This window comes from Mobula hypostoma, chromosome 6, assembly GCF_963921235.1.
Source record: "Mobula hypostoma chromosome 6, sMobHyp1.1, whole genome shotgun sequence".
NCBI lineage: Eukaryota > Metazoa > Chordata > Chondrichthyes > Myliobatiformes > Myliobatidae > Mobula > Mobula hypostoma.
In genome coordinates, this window is record NC_086102.1 from 150790666 (window position 1) to 150803298 (window position 12633).

The window sequence follows — 12633 nt, forward strand, 5'->3', positions numbered from 1 at the left end:
CGGTCGGAGGTCCCTTAAATTTCCTGTATTTTTGCATTTGATAATGTAGCCTACAGGGTCTGCGATGTTACTACTAACTACATAAAACGTCCTTTGAGTCATTCTTATATCTAATCCTCTGTCCTTGGAATGCATTGCCCCCAGTATCTAGTTCTATTTCCTCAGAATTTACTGCTTACTGGTATCTCATCCCATGTACATAGAATTTACTGTCTCCTGGCATCCTGCTTCAGTTTCTCAGAATTTACTGCTCACTGGTATCTGATCCCATGTCCTGAGAACTTGCTCTGCTTTGGTTTATAATGCCATTTCTTCAGAATATACAGTCCCTGTTATCCAGTTCCATGTCTTCAGAATATACTGTTCCGATGTATCTGATCCGATGGCCTTGAAATTTACAGTTCTTGGTGTCCAAAGTGGGTTCTGAGAATTTACTGATCCCTTTGTTTCTAATCCTTCCTTGTTGGAGTCGGTAATGATCTTCTCCAGCCTTTGCTTGGAACAGTTAGCAGAGTTGTTAACTATTCCTTCGATTCTAATCTAACTTCCTGTGTTTTCTGTGCCCAGGATCCCATCCCGTGTGCACCTCGGTGCCTATATTGACGACAAGATTCTGGTCATATAATGCAATTTCCTCAGCACTAAACATTGCATCCAGCTTCCGAGATACATAAAAACACAGTACAGGTTTGATGCGTGCTATCGGCGAGAAACTGCAACTGTACCGATGTATGAATAACAACATTTTACTAGGTCCGTCGGCGGGAGCGAGATCGAGTGTGCTTTTATTACATCAAGTCTCCTCGCCAGTACAATAGAAATAATACATAATTTATTTTAAGTTCTGCTATTAAAAATGGAAAGTTGACAGTGTTTGAGCTGCAGCTGGGAGTCTTCCGATGGCAATTCGGTACAATGTAATGGGCGCAGTTCCTCCGACCCTGAGCCGGCGGGTAGAAGAAGCTTGAATCTGCTGCCATTCCTGTTGGCAGCGAGTTACGCCGAAACCGGAGCGGCGGCCAGTTCCTGAGAACCGATCCCGCTGCTCTCAACAGCCGCCGCGCTCCCACTGTCCTCGGCAGCCATCCCTCACTAACCCACTTCCTCGGCTCTCAACCACTCCGATCCCGGATCCTTTATTGAGATCAGTTCCCCCTGCCTGCCCCTCAGCCCCCGATGAACCGAGCCGACTTGGGATGGATGCCGGTGCTAGATTGTCCCGTGCCGAGCTACCCCAAAGCCCCAAGCCGAACCAGGTTGGATCCTGGTCTTGGAATCTTGCGTCCTGTCCGGACAGCAAACCCCGAGCGGAACCCGGATCGGCGCTGACGTTCTGATCTCCCGATGCGTCCCCAAGCTCTGAGATGAGTTGAGCCCGGATTTTTGCTTGACGTTGAAGCCGTTCTGTCCCGTCCCAAAGCCTGAGCCGAACCGAGCATTGGGAGTCGTTGCTGCTGTTGCGGGTTCTTCGTGCTATCCTGCCCACCCTAAACTGAGCTGAGCCCGATCAGTGTTCCCACAGGGATTGTTCCCAAACCCAAGCCAGACAAGAATTGATGCTGCTTCTGGAACATCCTGCCCTGTCTTGGATCCAGAGATCGAGCCCTGCGCTAAACTGAGCCGAGCCGAGCCTCGCCTCGCTCATTCAGACTCGGTGCTGATGCTGGTCCCTCAAACCCAACCTCTGCTTCTCCTGGTCACTTGTCTGCGTCCCAGCCGCCAATATCGCGCTGGGCCAATCAGAAGCGGGTCCTGCCGCCCACGTGACGGAGCAGAACCCCCTGCCGCTCCAATCGCAGCCTAGGGATGTATCAGAAAAAGCCGGAGCGCACTGGGCGCCTCATCAATAACAAGTTTCCCTTGCGCGAGAGGGCGAGCGAGCCGCCCCAGCTACACTACCGGCGGGAGAGGCATTCAGCCCGGCCAGCGCGAGCGAGGCGCCCCAGCCCAGTGTCGGCGCGTGAGAGGGAGCTGCAGGAGCGCCCAGCCCCTCCAGCGCGAGAGGACGAGCGAGCCGCCCAGTCAGTGCGGCGCACGCGAAGAGCAGAGAGAGAGAGAGAGAGAGAGCGAGCGAGCTGCAGGAGTGCCCAGCCCGGCCGGTGCAAGAGGGCGAGCAACCCGCCCCAAGCCCACTGTCAGACAGAGGGCTGCAGGAGCCTGCGGGAGAGGTAGAGGGGCTGCAGCCGCCGGCCAGACTTGGGAGCTCACGGAGGACACATGTGGCGGTGTTGCTGCGCGCAGGATGCGTGATGTGCCCTGTGTAAGATGGTGGGGTCGGAGAACCTGGGATTGAGCCGAGGTCCACGATCCACCGCCTGTCGTCATGGTGGAGTCCCACCCGCGAGGCTGGACACTTGCTCTTCCTCTGGACTTTCTGCTGGCGACGCTGACTCTCTGCACCCTACCTGTTAATCTATCAGCCTACCCTACCTCTCTGAGTGACTGCCAGACTCCCACCGGCTGGAACTGCTCCGGTAAGGCAGGAGTCCGAATTGGGATAGAGGGGTATCTGCTGAGAACAGAGAGAATGGAAAAATGGGAGAGGTTGGGTTGCCGGGGGGGGGGGGACGCTGAAGGTTTTCCCTTCTACGGCTCCAAATGAATGCTGATACTCGTGCTAAAAGTTGGCGGTGATGGGTCCAAGTGTAGCGTTGCAAAGATGGGCACTTTAAAAATCAGAGGGTGGATTTCTGCTCGAATTCGGGAAAGTGCATTGTGTTCCTCTATCAATGCTGCCTGAACTGTTTTCAACAATTTTTGCTTTTATTGTAACATTTGCGCTCAATCGATTTGATTTATTCTGAGGATGGGATAGGGCGGAGATGGAAATGTCTGCCGCAGCTTGTATGCTCTTCCTCCGTTCGCTGACCGTTATCCCGGAGTTGTAGAAGATGCAGAAACGAACACTCTGCCTCGACATCTTCCTCGGAAGTACCTGAGCTCTTAGCGGGCATGTACTCTCTTAACAGATCTTCAGCGCCCCGACAGACTCCGTGCCGTGGAGAAGCCAGACTCGGTTGGAGGGCGGGGTGGCGGGGCTACCCCTGCAGGTTGCAATAGCAAAATGAATGCACCTCCGCACCTCTTCCCCCTTCCTCTCCTGTTCTCCTCCTTGCTTTTCCATGTCGCAATACACACACACACACACACACACACACACACACACACACAGCTGCCTGCAATTTCTGTCTGAAGGTTTAGATTTGCGATTAACCAACAGAAAGATTCAGGACATCAATCTTCATTGGCAGGAGACAAGCTCGCATCTAAAATACAGTTCCTTTTATTTCAGTTGTAACTTCATATCATTCTCCAAGTTGCTAACCATGAATCTATTTTTCTATATTTTATTTACTTATAAATATGTATAAGTGCGTGTGCATGTACGCGCATGCAAGGACGTGTAATCTATATATAGAATGTATATGTGTGTATATTTTAAATATATGTCCTATTACGAGGCACGCTGCAGAGCAGATGTGCAATAGCGGAATTTCATTTAAAAGGCGAACGTGGGAATTCGGATTGAAATGGAGCGAGGCGGGCGAGCTTTTTTTTACAAGGTTGCTTGATGATTTCTTTTTGCAACACTTGTCCGAGTCAGGGTGCCGAAGTAACGCGGCCGTTATCGAGTAGGGGCCCCGATCTCGCCACGTGCCCAGCTTTTTTTTGCAATATCTGACCTGCTTGCTATGGATACGGGAGCAGCTCAGTCGCCGCCAAGTTCCCTCTTTTATCTGCCCCTCTGTTTTACTCCCTCGAAGGTTTCGAAGACAGAGGACACGACTTGTTTCTGTGCGACGTCAATACCTGTCAGTTCGGCGGGGAGTGCTTGCGCATCGGGGAGACGATAACGTGCGATTGCCAGTTGAAGGTAAGGGACGCGCACCGCCCGGGCTATTTCCTTCGCGCTGGTGGATCCCAAACTGGGTCAGGCTGCTGGCGGTGGTTGCTCAGGATACGCACAGTGTGGAGGGATCTTGCAGAAAGTCTGGAATGTCTGCCGGATCTTAACGATGATTCCGTTTCTTTTTAGTGCAGCACTGACTATTTGCCAGTGTGCGGTTCCAACGGCAATACCTACCAGAATGAGTGCTACCTGCGGCAGGCTGCCTGCAAGCAGCAGAGCGAAATAAAGCTGCTCGGCGAAGGATCTTGTTCGAACGGTATGAACATGTTCTGCAGTTTGTGAGGGATGTGCGAGCGTGTGAAAGAGAGCGAGCGAGCGTGAAAGCGCCTTTAACCTCGTGTCTGTCACATCGTAAAATAAATCAGAGACTCTCTGGTGAGAGTCTGTGTGCGAGCGTTTATAAACCAAGCGAGCCTCAGACAACAGGCACTGCTCCTTATCACATTTCAAAGCTATTACTGAAGGCATATTGAACGGAAATGAGAACGGCGTTCACCCTATGCTGGACACTTAATCACCGTTACAGCCAGAATAAAAATAAGTTCGTGCTACTTCGTGCCATAGCCCTACTTGTACATTTTTTTTCATCAGTCTGATTGAGTGTCCCTCTGGGCATGATAGAAACTGCATCAGTAGATTTTAGCAATAGACCACAGCCAGTGTTGAGAAGATGACAAGTTTTTTTCAAAAAAGAAATCACTTTTTATGCTATTGTTCCTTCTAATGAGATCTTGTCTCTCTACAGATATGGGATCAGGTTCTGGAGACGGAGGTAAGTGGCTTTTGCAAATGTATTTTTAATCAAATCATAGTACTGTGGTTATACAAGCTGCCATGTCATCTGCAGATACCATATAGGCATCTCAAGTTGTTTTTCCCTCCCACACAGTCTTCTCTTTGTTTTCCTACGGAGCCTGTTTGTTTCTTGGCAGCCTCCTTTAGCTGTCGGGCGCAATCATTTTAGACGACAGTTTTAACTCTGCAACAATGGTGCTGTATAATGTGTGGCTAGGAATGGACTGGAAAGGTAGGGATTAGCTGTCCTTCCTGTCAGTGCTTGGGTGTCAGGCACCCAGAATGAAGTGGAGGAAGGATGTGCAGATGATAGAGAGCGTATAACACTGGAGCTTTAACCTGTGGCTTTTTAGTGGAGATGAAGTGATTTCACCAATCATGTCACTCTCCAGTGAATTGCTTTCATTAAATAAGTGGACAAAATCCTACATAAAAATGCTCTTGCTGAATATAGTAAATGGTATGGTTTCAGATTTGACGGGTATTGTTTTGTTTTTGTTGGAATATATCTGCTCTATTTACAGTTACTTCGCAACATTGCCATGATGATATGAGTGTGCATTCATAGAACTCTTCAGCATAAAAGAAAGCTGTTTGATCCATTGTTCCTTTGCTGGCTTTTTAGCAATTTGTCTCCCTGAAGGAATGATAATACATAACCTAGTTATAACTGTAGATAAGCAGTTTGAGCACTCACTGAACTTGAGCATACATAATGTTTCCTATTTAACTGAAGTATAGAGCATAATGATACCAATCTGCACTCATCCTCGGACACTTAAAATCTTCTAGCATCCTGCAGGCTCAAATATTAGGGAAACTCTTTGTTTTTCATGTGAACTTTGAGCATCTGCTTCTGGGCAGAGCCACGTGCAGTTGAAATGAGAAATGCATCTCTAAGCTCAATTACAGAGGTTCAGATAGAAAATATCCACAAACAAATTTTGTTCAACACTTTCATTCCAAGGTCAGTGGAGATTGACTCAACCCTTTGTATAAGCATTTCAGTTATGGCACAAGCTTAATTACTTGACTTCTGACATTGATCATACTTTCTTACTGAAAGGGCTTATAATCTTGAAGGTTTTGCATGATTCAATTATTTTTTTCTCAGCTGTAGATGAGACTGTAATCTAATAGTTTATGGTAATGAATAATATTCATAGTTTTTGATGTAGTGGATATGGTGAAAATGTTTTACTTTGTAAGTGAAATCAAAGCTACGGTTAGAAACAAGATCATTACTAAATAGGGATTGAAAAGAAACTTCTTTGTCCCAAGAGTGGTTTAAGTGTGAATCATGGTACTGTATGAAGATAAAAAGCATTTATGAGGAAACTCAAAGTATATTATGGATAAAGGATTAAAAGGTTGTGTGGAAAGACAGTTAGGTGGTTTGTCTGCAATACAGGAACTAGCAAAGACCAGTTAAGTCATCTTGTCTCTTTCTGTACTATAAATGCCATGTGAAAATGAATACTTAGTAAATTTCTTATAACTTTCTTTCATTAGCGGAAACAGTAAAATCAGTAAATTGCAAAAGCAATTGTAATAATCCTTTAACAGTTCCCAAGCAGCTGTTGAAGCACAGTCATCATTAAGTGTTTAAAAAGGTTAATAACTCAGTTGTGAAATAGCTGAATAAATTAGGTGATAAGGTCCTATCCAGGACCAAACCTCATGCTTCGCCTAATAGGAAACAAAATGTAATCCCCGAAACACAAATGTAGTTGCATGAAATGATTTATAGTGCATACGAACACATTTATTTTGTGATTTGTGAAGTTTGTGACTTGCAAACGGGAAATCTGCAGAATAATGCATCTTTTGAAGTCTGCCACCAGTCTTGTATTGAGATCCTACCTGGAAAACAACCAAATGTCATTCACTTTTTGCAGTTCCTGAGAACAGTTCTAAATGATAGTTTTCCACCTCTTTTAGCCTACATTCCCTTGCTGATATCCTACCCACACAGACACTTTTCCACCACCTTGTCACTCTGGATTGTACCCTTATTTAGATTCATGGTAAGGCTTGATGATTGGACAAGGCTCAAATCTGCTAATTGTCCTGAAACTGTATGTGTACTGGCTCTATTTACCAGTGAAGCGTTTGTAAAGCACAAATAACACTGACCCATACTTGCTGCACATGTGCAGCATTGAATGTTGGTAGAATGTCTTTTTTCATCCACTCTACAAGAAATAGTCATGGCCTGCTTCAGTTCATTTGGTATCCTTTTAACATTTGAAATATTGAGGCAGGAACACAAATATTATCACTTAGCCCTTTAAAGATGAAAAAATCAGTTTTATTGAGAGACTAAAACCTAAATATTTTTAGGATAAAGGACAAGGAGATGAGGGTAGTTTGTACACTGAGTTATTTACTATCTCTTCCTTCTTGAGATGGTGGAAGCAAATTCCAGTAATAACTTTCAAAGGGACCTTGGATAAGTATTTGAAAACTCGAAAGCTGCAAATGCAAGGCAGCCAGAATAGTGAATGAATTGGTAACTTTTTCAGAGAACTAATATGAGCATTCTCCTTCTTTCCATAATGATTTTATGATCCAGTGTGACTGCCTCAAACTATGGGATCAGAGCAGTACTCGTAATGTCCTGAAATTGGGATATTAATTGACATTATGACATTATTGCATTGCTACTGACTGGAAGATTTGAGTAGCCATGTACACCTTGAAAAAGAACACAATTCAATCACCACACATAAGCACACTGTGTTGTATCACCAAATAAAACAAATTAAATGTCTTGTAATGTATCATTCCTTTATTTCTGAGAAAAGTGAACTTTAATACCAAAGAATAACAAGATAAGTTCACTTGGTGTTCAGTATCCACATTTTGTTTTTATCTACTTTTACCTGTGATTTTTCTTGACCATGTAAGTCTCTCATGGAATCCTGCGAAGCTGGGGGCGAAAAAAATCAAATGGCCCATTGTGTCTGTGACAGCTCATTGAAAGAACTGTCTAAATTGTCCCACTAGTACAATTTCTCCGTAATTCTACATTCTCTTCCTTTCAAATTATATGCGTACAGTTTCCTGTTTGTAAAGTGCTATTGGATGTGCTGCCTACCCTCTTAAGTTGTGTGTTCCAGATAATTTATTGCACTGGAAGAATTCCAACCCCCTTCCTGCTTCTGTTGATTATCTTAAATTCTTGGATTCTTTGGTTACCTTTTGAAAATACAAATTATTTCTTCATTTTTCTTTTGTTGTTGTAATCCTGTCTTTAATTTCTTTAGTTTTTTGTACAACTGCAGTCCTTCATTTTTGATATAATTCTGGTAAATGCCCTCTGCATGCTTTGCGGTCTTAAAATGTGATCCAGAAATTTACCACAATTCTCCAGCCAAGGCTTTTCCAGTCACTCAGTCACCTTATATATGCTGAAAAACCAAAGATATATTATGGTTTAATTTTAACAAGTTTATTAATGTTCTACCACATTAATATTTATGTATGCAGTTTCTCAAACCTTCAAAGTTGAATAGTTTGTTATATAGCCACTCCTCATTCTTGTCTAAAATGTGCATCACTTCACACATCTCTGCATTAAATTTCATCTGCATACTGTATGTCTGCCCATTTCACCATCCAAATGTGTCTTCCTGAAATCTGTTACTTAATTGCTCACTGTTCCAACTTTACAAGTCTGCCACAGGACATGTGATCACTACTATAATCAGCTGAGGTTTGTGGCAAACCTAACATCATAAATATAAATCAAAAAGTGTGTTGAGCCTAATGACTTTGGGAAATTTGTTTTCCCTCCAGAATGAAACAAAGGTGTTAACCACTACTTTGTCTTCTGTTTCTGAACCAATTTAGTACCTGTAGCACCATTACCTCTTTACCCATTGATCATCATCATCATCATCATCATCATCATCAGGTGCAATGCCCGGTTTGAGCTTTGACTGCCATAGCCCATACACTCCTGTTTCGAGTCAAGTGGATCAATTCATTAGTATTCATTTCCAGTTCTCTGGCTGCTGTCTCCATCATCATTTGTCTTTGTCTTCCTCTTGCTTTCTTCCCTTCAATCTTCCCCATAATTACCATGCATTCTAACTCCTCTTTCCTAATCACATGTCCAATGAAGTTACGTTGCCTTTTCATGATCTCATACATTATTTCTTTTTGTGTTTGCTCAGTCCATGACATCCTTGTTAGATATTCATTTCGTCCATGATATACTTTGCATCCTCCTCAAGAACCACATCTCTGCTGCTTTATTTCCTCATGTTACTAGATATTGTCCAACATTCTGAGCCATATAACATAATTCAGAAACAAAGGTTCTGAACTTAAAGAGGGGTAACTTTGAAGGTATGAGACGTGAATTAGCTAAGATAGACTGGCAAATGACACTTAAAGGATTGACGGTGGATATGAAATGGCAAGCATTTAAAGATCGCATGGATGAACTACAACAATTTTTCATCCCAGTTTGGCAAAAGAATAAATCAAGGAAGGTAGTGCACCCGTGGCTGACAAGAGAAATTAGGGATAGTATCAATTCCAAAGAAGTAGCATACAAATTAGCCAGAGAAAGTGGCTCACCTGAGGACTGGGAGAAATTCAGAGTTCAGCAGAGGAGGACAAAGGGCTTAATTAGGAAGGGGAAAAAAGATTATGAGAGAAAACTGGCGGGGAACATAAAAACGGACTGTAAAAGCTTTTATAGATATGTAAAAAGGAAAAGACTGGTAAAGACAAATGTAGGTCCCCTGCAGACAGAAACAGGTGAATTGATTATGGGGAGCAAGGACATGGCAGACCAATTGAATAATTACTTTGGTTCTGTCTTCACTAAGGAGGACATAAATAATCTCCCAGAAATAGTAAGGGACAGAGGGTCCAGTGAGATGGAGGAACTGAGTGAAATACATGTTAGTAGGGAAGTGGTGTTAGGTAAATTGAAGGGATTGAAGGCAGATAAATCCCCAGGGCCAGATGGTCTGCATCCTAGAGTGCTTAAGGAAGTAGCCCAAGAAATAATGGATGCATTAGTGATAATTTTTCAAAACTCGTTAGATTCTGGACTAGTTCCTGAGGATTGGAGGGTGGCTAATGTAACCCCACTTTTTAAAAAAGGAGGGAGAGAGAAACTGGGGAATCATAGACCGGTTAGCCTAACGTCGGTGGTGGGGAAACTGCTGGAGTCAGTTATCAAGGATGTGATAACAGCACATTTGGAAAGCGGTGAAATGATCGGACAAAGTCAGCATGGATTTGTGAAAGGAAAATCATGTCTGACGAATCTCATAGAATTTTTTGAGGATGTAACTAGTAGAGTGGATAGGGGAGAACCAGTGGATGTGGTATATTTGGAATTTCAAAAGGCTTTTGACAAGGTCCCACACAGGAGATTAGTGTGCAAACTTAAAGCACACGGTATTGGGGGTAGGGTATTGGTGTGGGTGGAGAATTGGTTAGCAGACAGGAAGCAGAGTGGGAATAAACGGGACCTTTTCAGAATGGCAGACGGTGACTAGTGGGGTACCGCAAGGCTCAGTGCTGGGACCCCAGTTGTTTACAATATACATTAATGACTTGGATGAGGGAATTAAATGCAGCATCTCCAAGTTTGCGGATGACACGAAGCTGGGTGGCAGTGTTAGCAGTGAGGAGGATGCTAAGAGGATGCAGGGTGACTTGGATAGGTTGGGTGAGTGGGCAAACTCACGGCAGATGTAATTTAATGTGGATAAATGTGAAGTTATCCACTTTGGTGGCAAAAATAGGAAAACAGATTATTATCTGAATGGTGGCCGATTAGGAAAAGGGAAGGTGCAACGAGACCTGGGTGTCATTATACACCAGTCATTGAAAGTGGGCATGCAGGTACAGCAGGCGGTGAAAAAGGCGAATGGTATGCTGGCATTTATAGCGAGAGGATTCGAGTACAGGAGCAGGGAGGTACTACTGCAGTTGTACAAGGCCTTGGTGAGACCACACCTGGAGTATTGTGTGCAGTTTTGGTCACCTAATCTGAGGAAAGACATCTTTGCCATAGAGGGAGTACAAAGAAGGTTCACCAGATTGATTCCTAGGATGGCAGGACTTTCATATGAAGAAAGACTGGATGAACTGGGCTTGTACTCGTTGGAATTTAGAAGATTGAGGGGGGATCTGATTGAAACGTATAAGATCCTAAAGGGATTGGACAGGCTAGATGCAGGAAGATTGTTCCCGATGTTGGGGAAGTCCAGAACGAGGGGTCACAGTTTGAGGATAGAGGGGAAGCCTTTTAGGACCGAGATTAGGAAAAACTTCTTCACACAGAGAGTGGTGAATCTGTGGAATTCTCTGCCACAGGAAACTGTTGAGGCCAGTTCATTGGCTATGTTTAAGAGGGAGTTAGATATGGCCCTTGTGGCTACAGGGGTCAGGGGGTATGGAGGGAAGGCTGGGGCGGGGTTTGAGTTGGATGATCAGCCATGATCATAATAAATGGCGGTGCAGGCTCGAAGGGCTGAATGGCCTACTCCTGCACCTATTTTCTATGTTTCTATGTTTCTATAACTGGATAAACGTAGCACTTCAGTACTCTGAGGTGGGTTGTCATGCCTAGTTTAGCATTGATCAGTATACTCTTCATTCTCGTAAAGGTGTCTTTCGCCATCCCTATTCTTCTTTTGATGTCCATGTCGCACCTGCCATCTGATGTCACCCAGCTTCCTAAGTAGCAAAAGTTCTGTAATTGTTTTGTCTGCCCCGTTTATTCTCAACCTGCAGATAGGATTCTCCCTCTTTTTGGATATCACCGTACATTCTATCTTTTTGCAATTGATAGATTGACCCATTTTTGCACTTTCTTCAACAACTATATCAATAAGTTTTGTAGTTCTTCCTCTGTACTTGCAATTAACACAGTGTCATCTGCATATCTGAAATTATTGATGTTTTCACCGCCAACTTTGATTTCCAAGATGTCTCTTATTTTTTGTAATATTTCACTGTACACATTAAATAAATCGGGGAGAAAACACACCCTTGTCTATTGCCTCTCTTGATTTTCGTAAACTGACTCACTTCTCCATCTATTCTTACAGCAGCAGTTTGTTCCCAGTACAGATTTCTGATTAGGTGGAGGTCTTTCGAATCTAGATCTAGAGTTTCCTGTAATATTTCAAATAACTTATTTTGCTTCACTTTATCAAATGCTTTTGTGTAGTCGATAAAACAAACAAACAAATCTTTTTGCACTTGAATAGCTCGTTCTGATAGTATCCTTAACATCAATATTGCGTTTCTTGTACCATAGGTACCAGTTTTAATATCACTGCCTTTGGAAAGGATATGCACAACACTCATCAACCCTACCCATTACCACTTCAATGTACATGGGCAGGATTTTGGTCCTGACTTAATACAACCACACTGACTGCCATTAATTAAGCCAAATGGGTATTATTTTTTCTCTAACACTAATATTAGGCAAACTGAGCTCTAGTTCATCCCTCTCCCCTTTCTTAAACAGGAGTGTAACATGTGCAACCCTCCAGCCTTCTTGCACCACTCCCATGTCCATCCAAGTAGGAATGAAGAATTGTGGCCAGATCTACCCTTGCTTACCTCAAAATCCTGGGATGCATTCCATCTGGACCAGGTGATTTTTCAACTTTTAAGCACTGCCAACATTTTAAGTATATCCTCTAACTATTTGTTTCCTATTCTGTTTTTTTTTACCTCTTTCATTTGACATGCTCACATTGTTTGTAAAATCAGATATTTGGGTATCCATTTCCCACCTCACCCATGTCCCCCACAAAAATGTTGCTTTCTGTCTTTTGACTTTAACCTTTTTAGATCATGTTTTAGTTTCCTGAGGCACCGCCTATATTGAGGAGAAGATGGGGTGCGGTTGTGGTGGGGTGCAGGATTGAATTGCCAGT

At 43.6% G+C, this 12633-nt stretch overlaps 1 protein-coding gene across 1 annotated transcript in view; it reads left to right on the plus strand.

Annotated features, from left to right (window-relative positions):
* Positions 1-1858: 1858 nt before the first annotated feature.
* Positions 1859-12633, plus strand: part of LOC134348497 (tomoregulin-2-like) — a 112490-nt gene continuing 101715 nt past the window's right edge. Inside the window, exons 1-4 of the mRNA XM_063051965.1 lie at positions 1859-2474; positions 3765-3874; positions 4037-4166; positions 4656-4682. Coding sequence (XP_062908035.1) covers positions 2324-2474; positions 3765-3874; positions 4037-4166; positions 4656-4682 — 418 coding nt within the window. The 5' untranslated portion in view covers positions 1859-2323. The remainder of the gene's footprint in view (positions 2475-3764; positions 3875-4036; positions 4167-4655; positions 4683-12633) is intronic.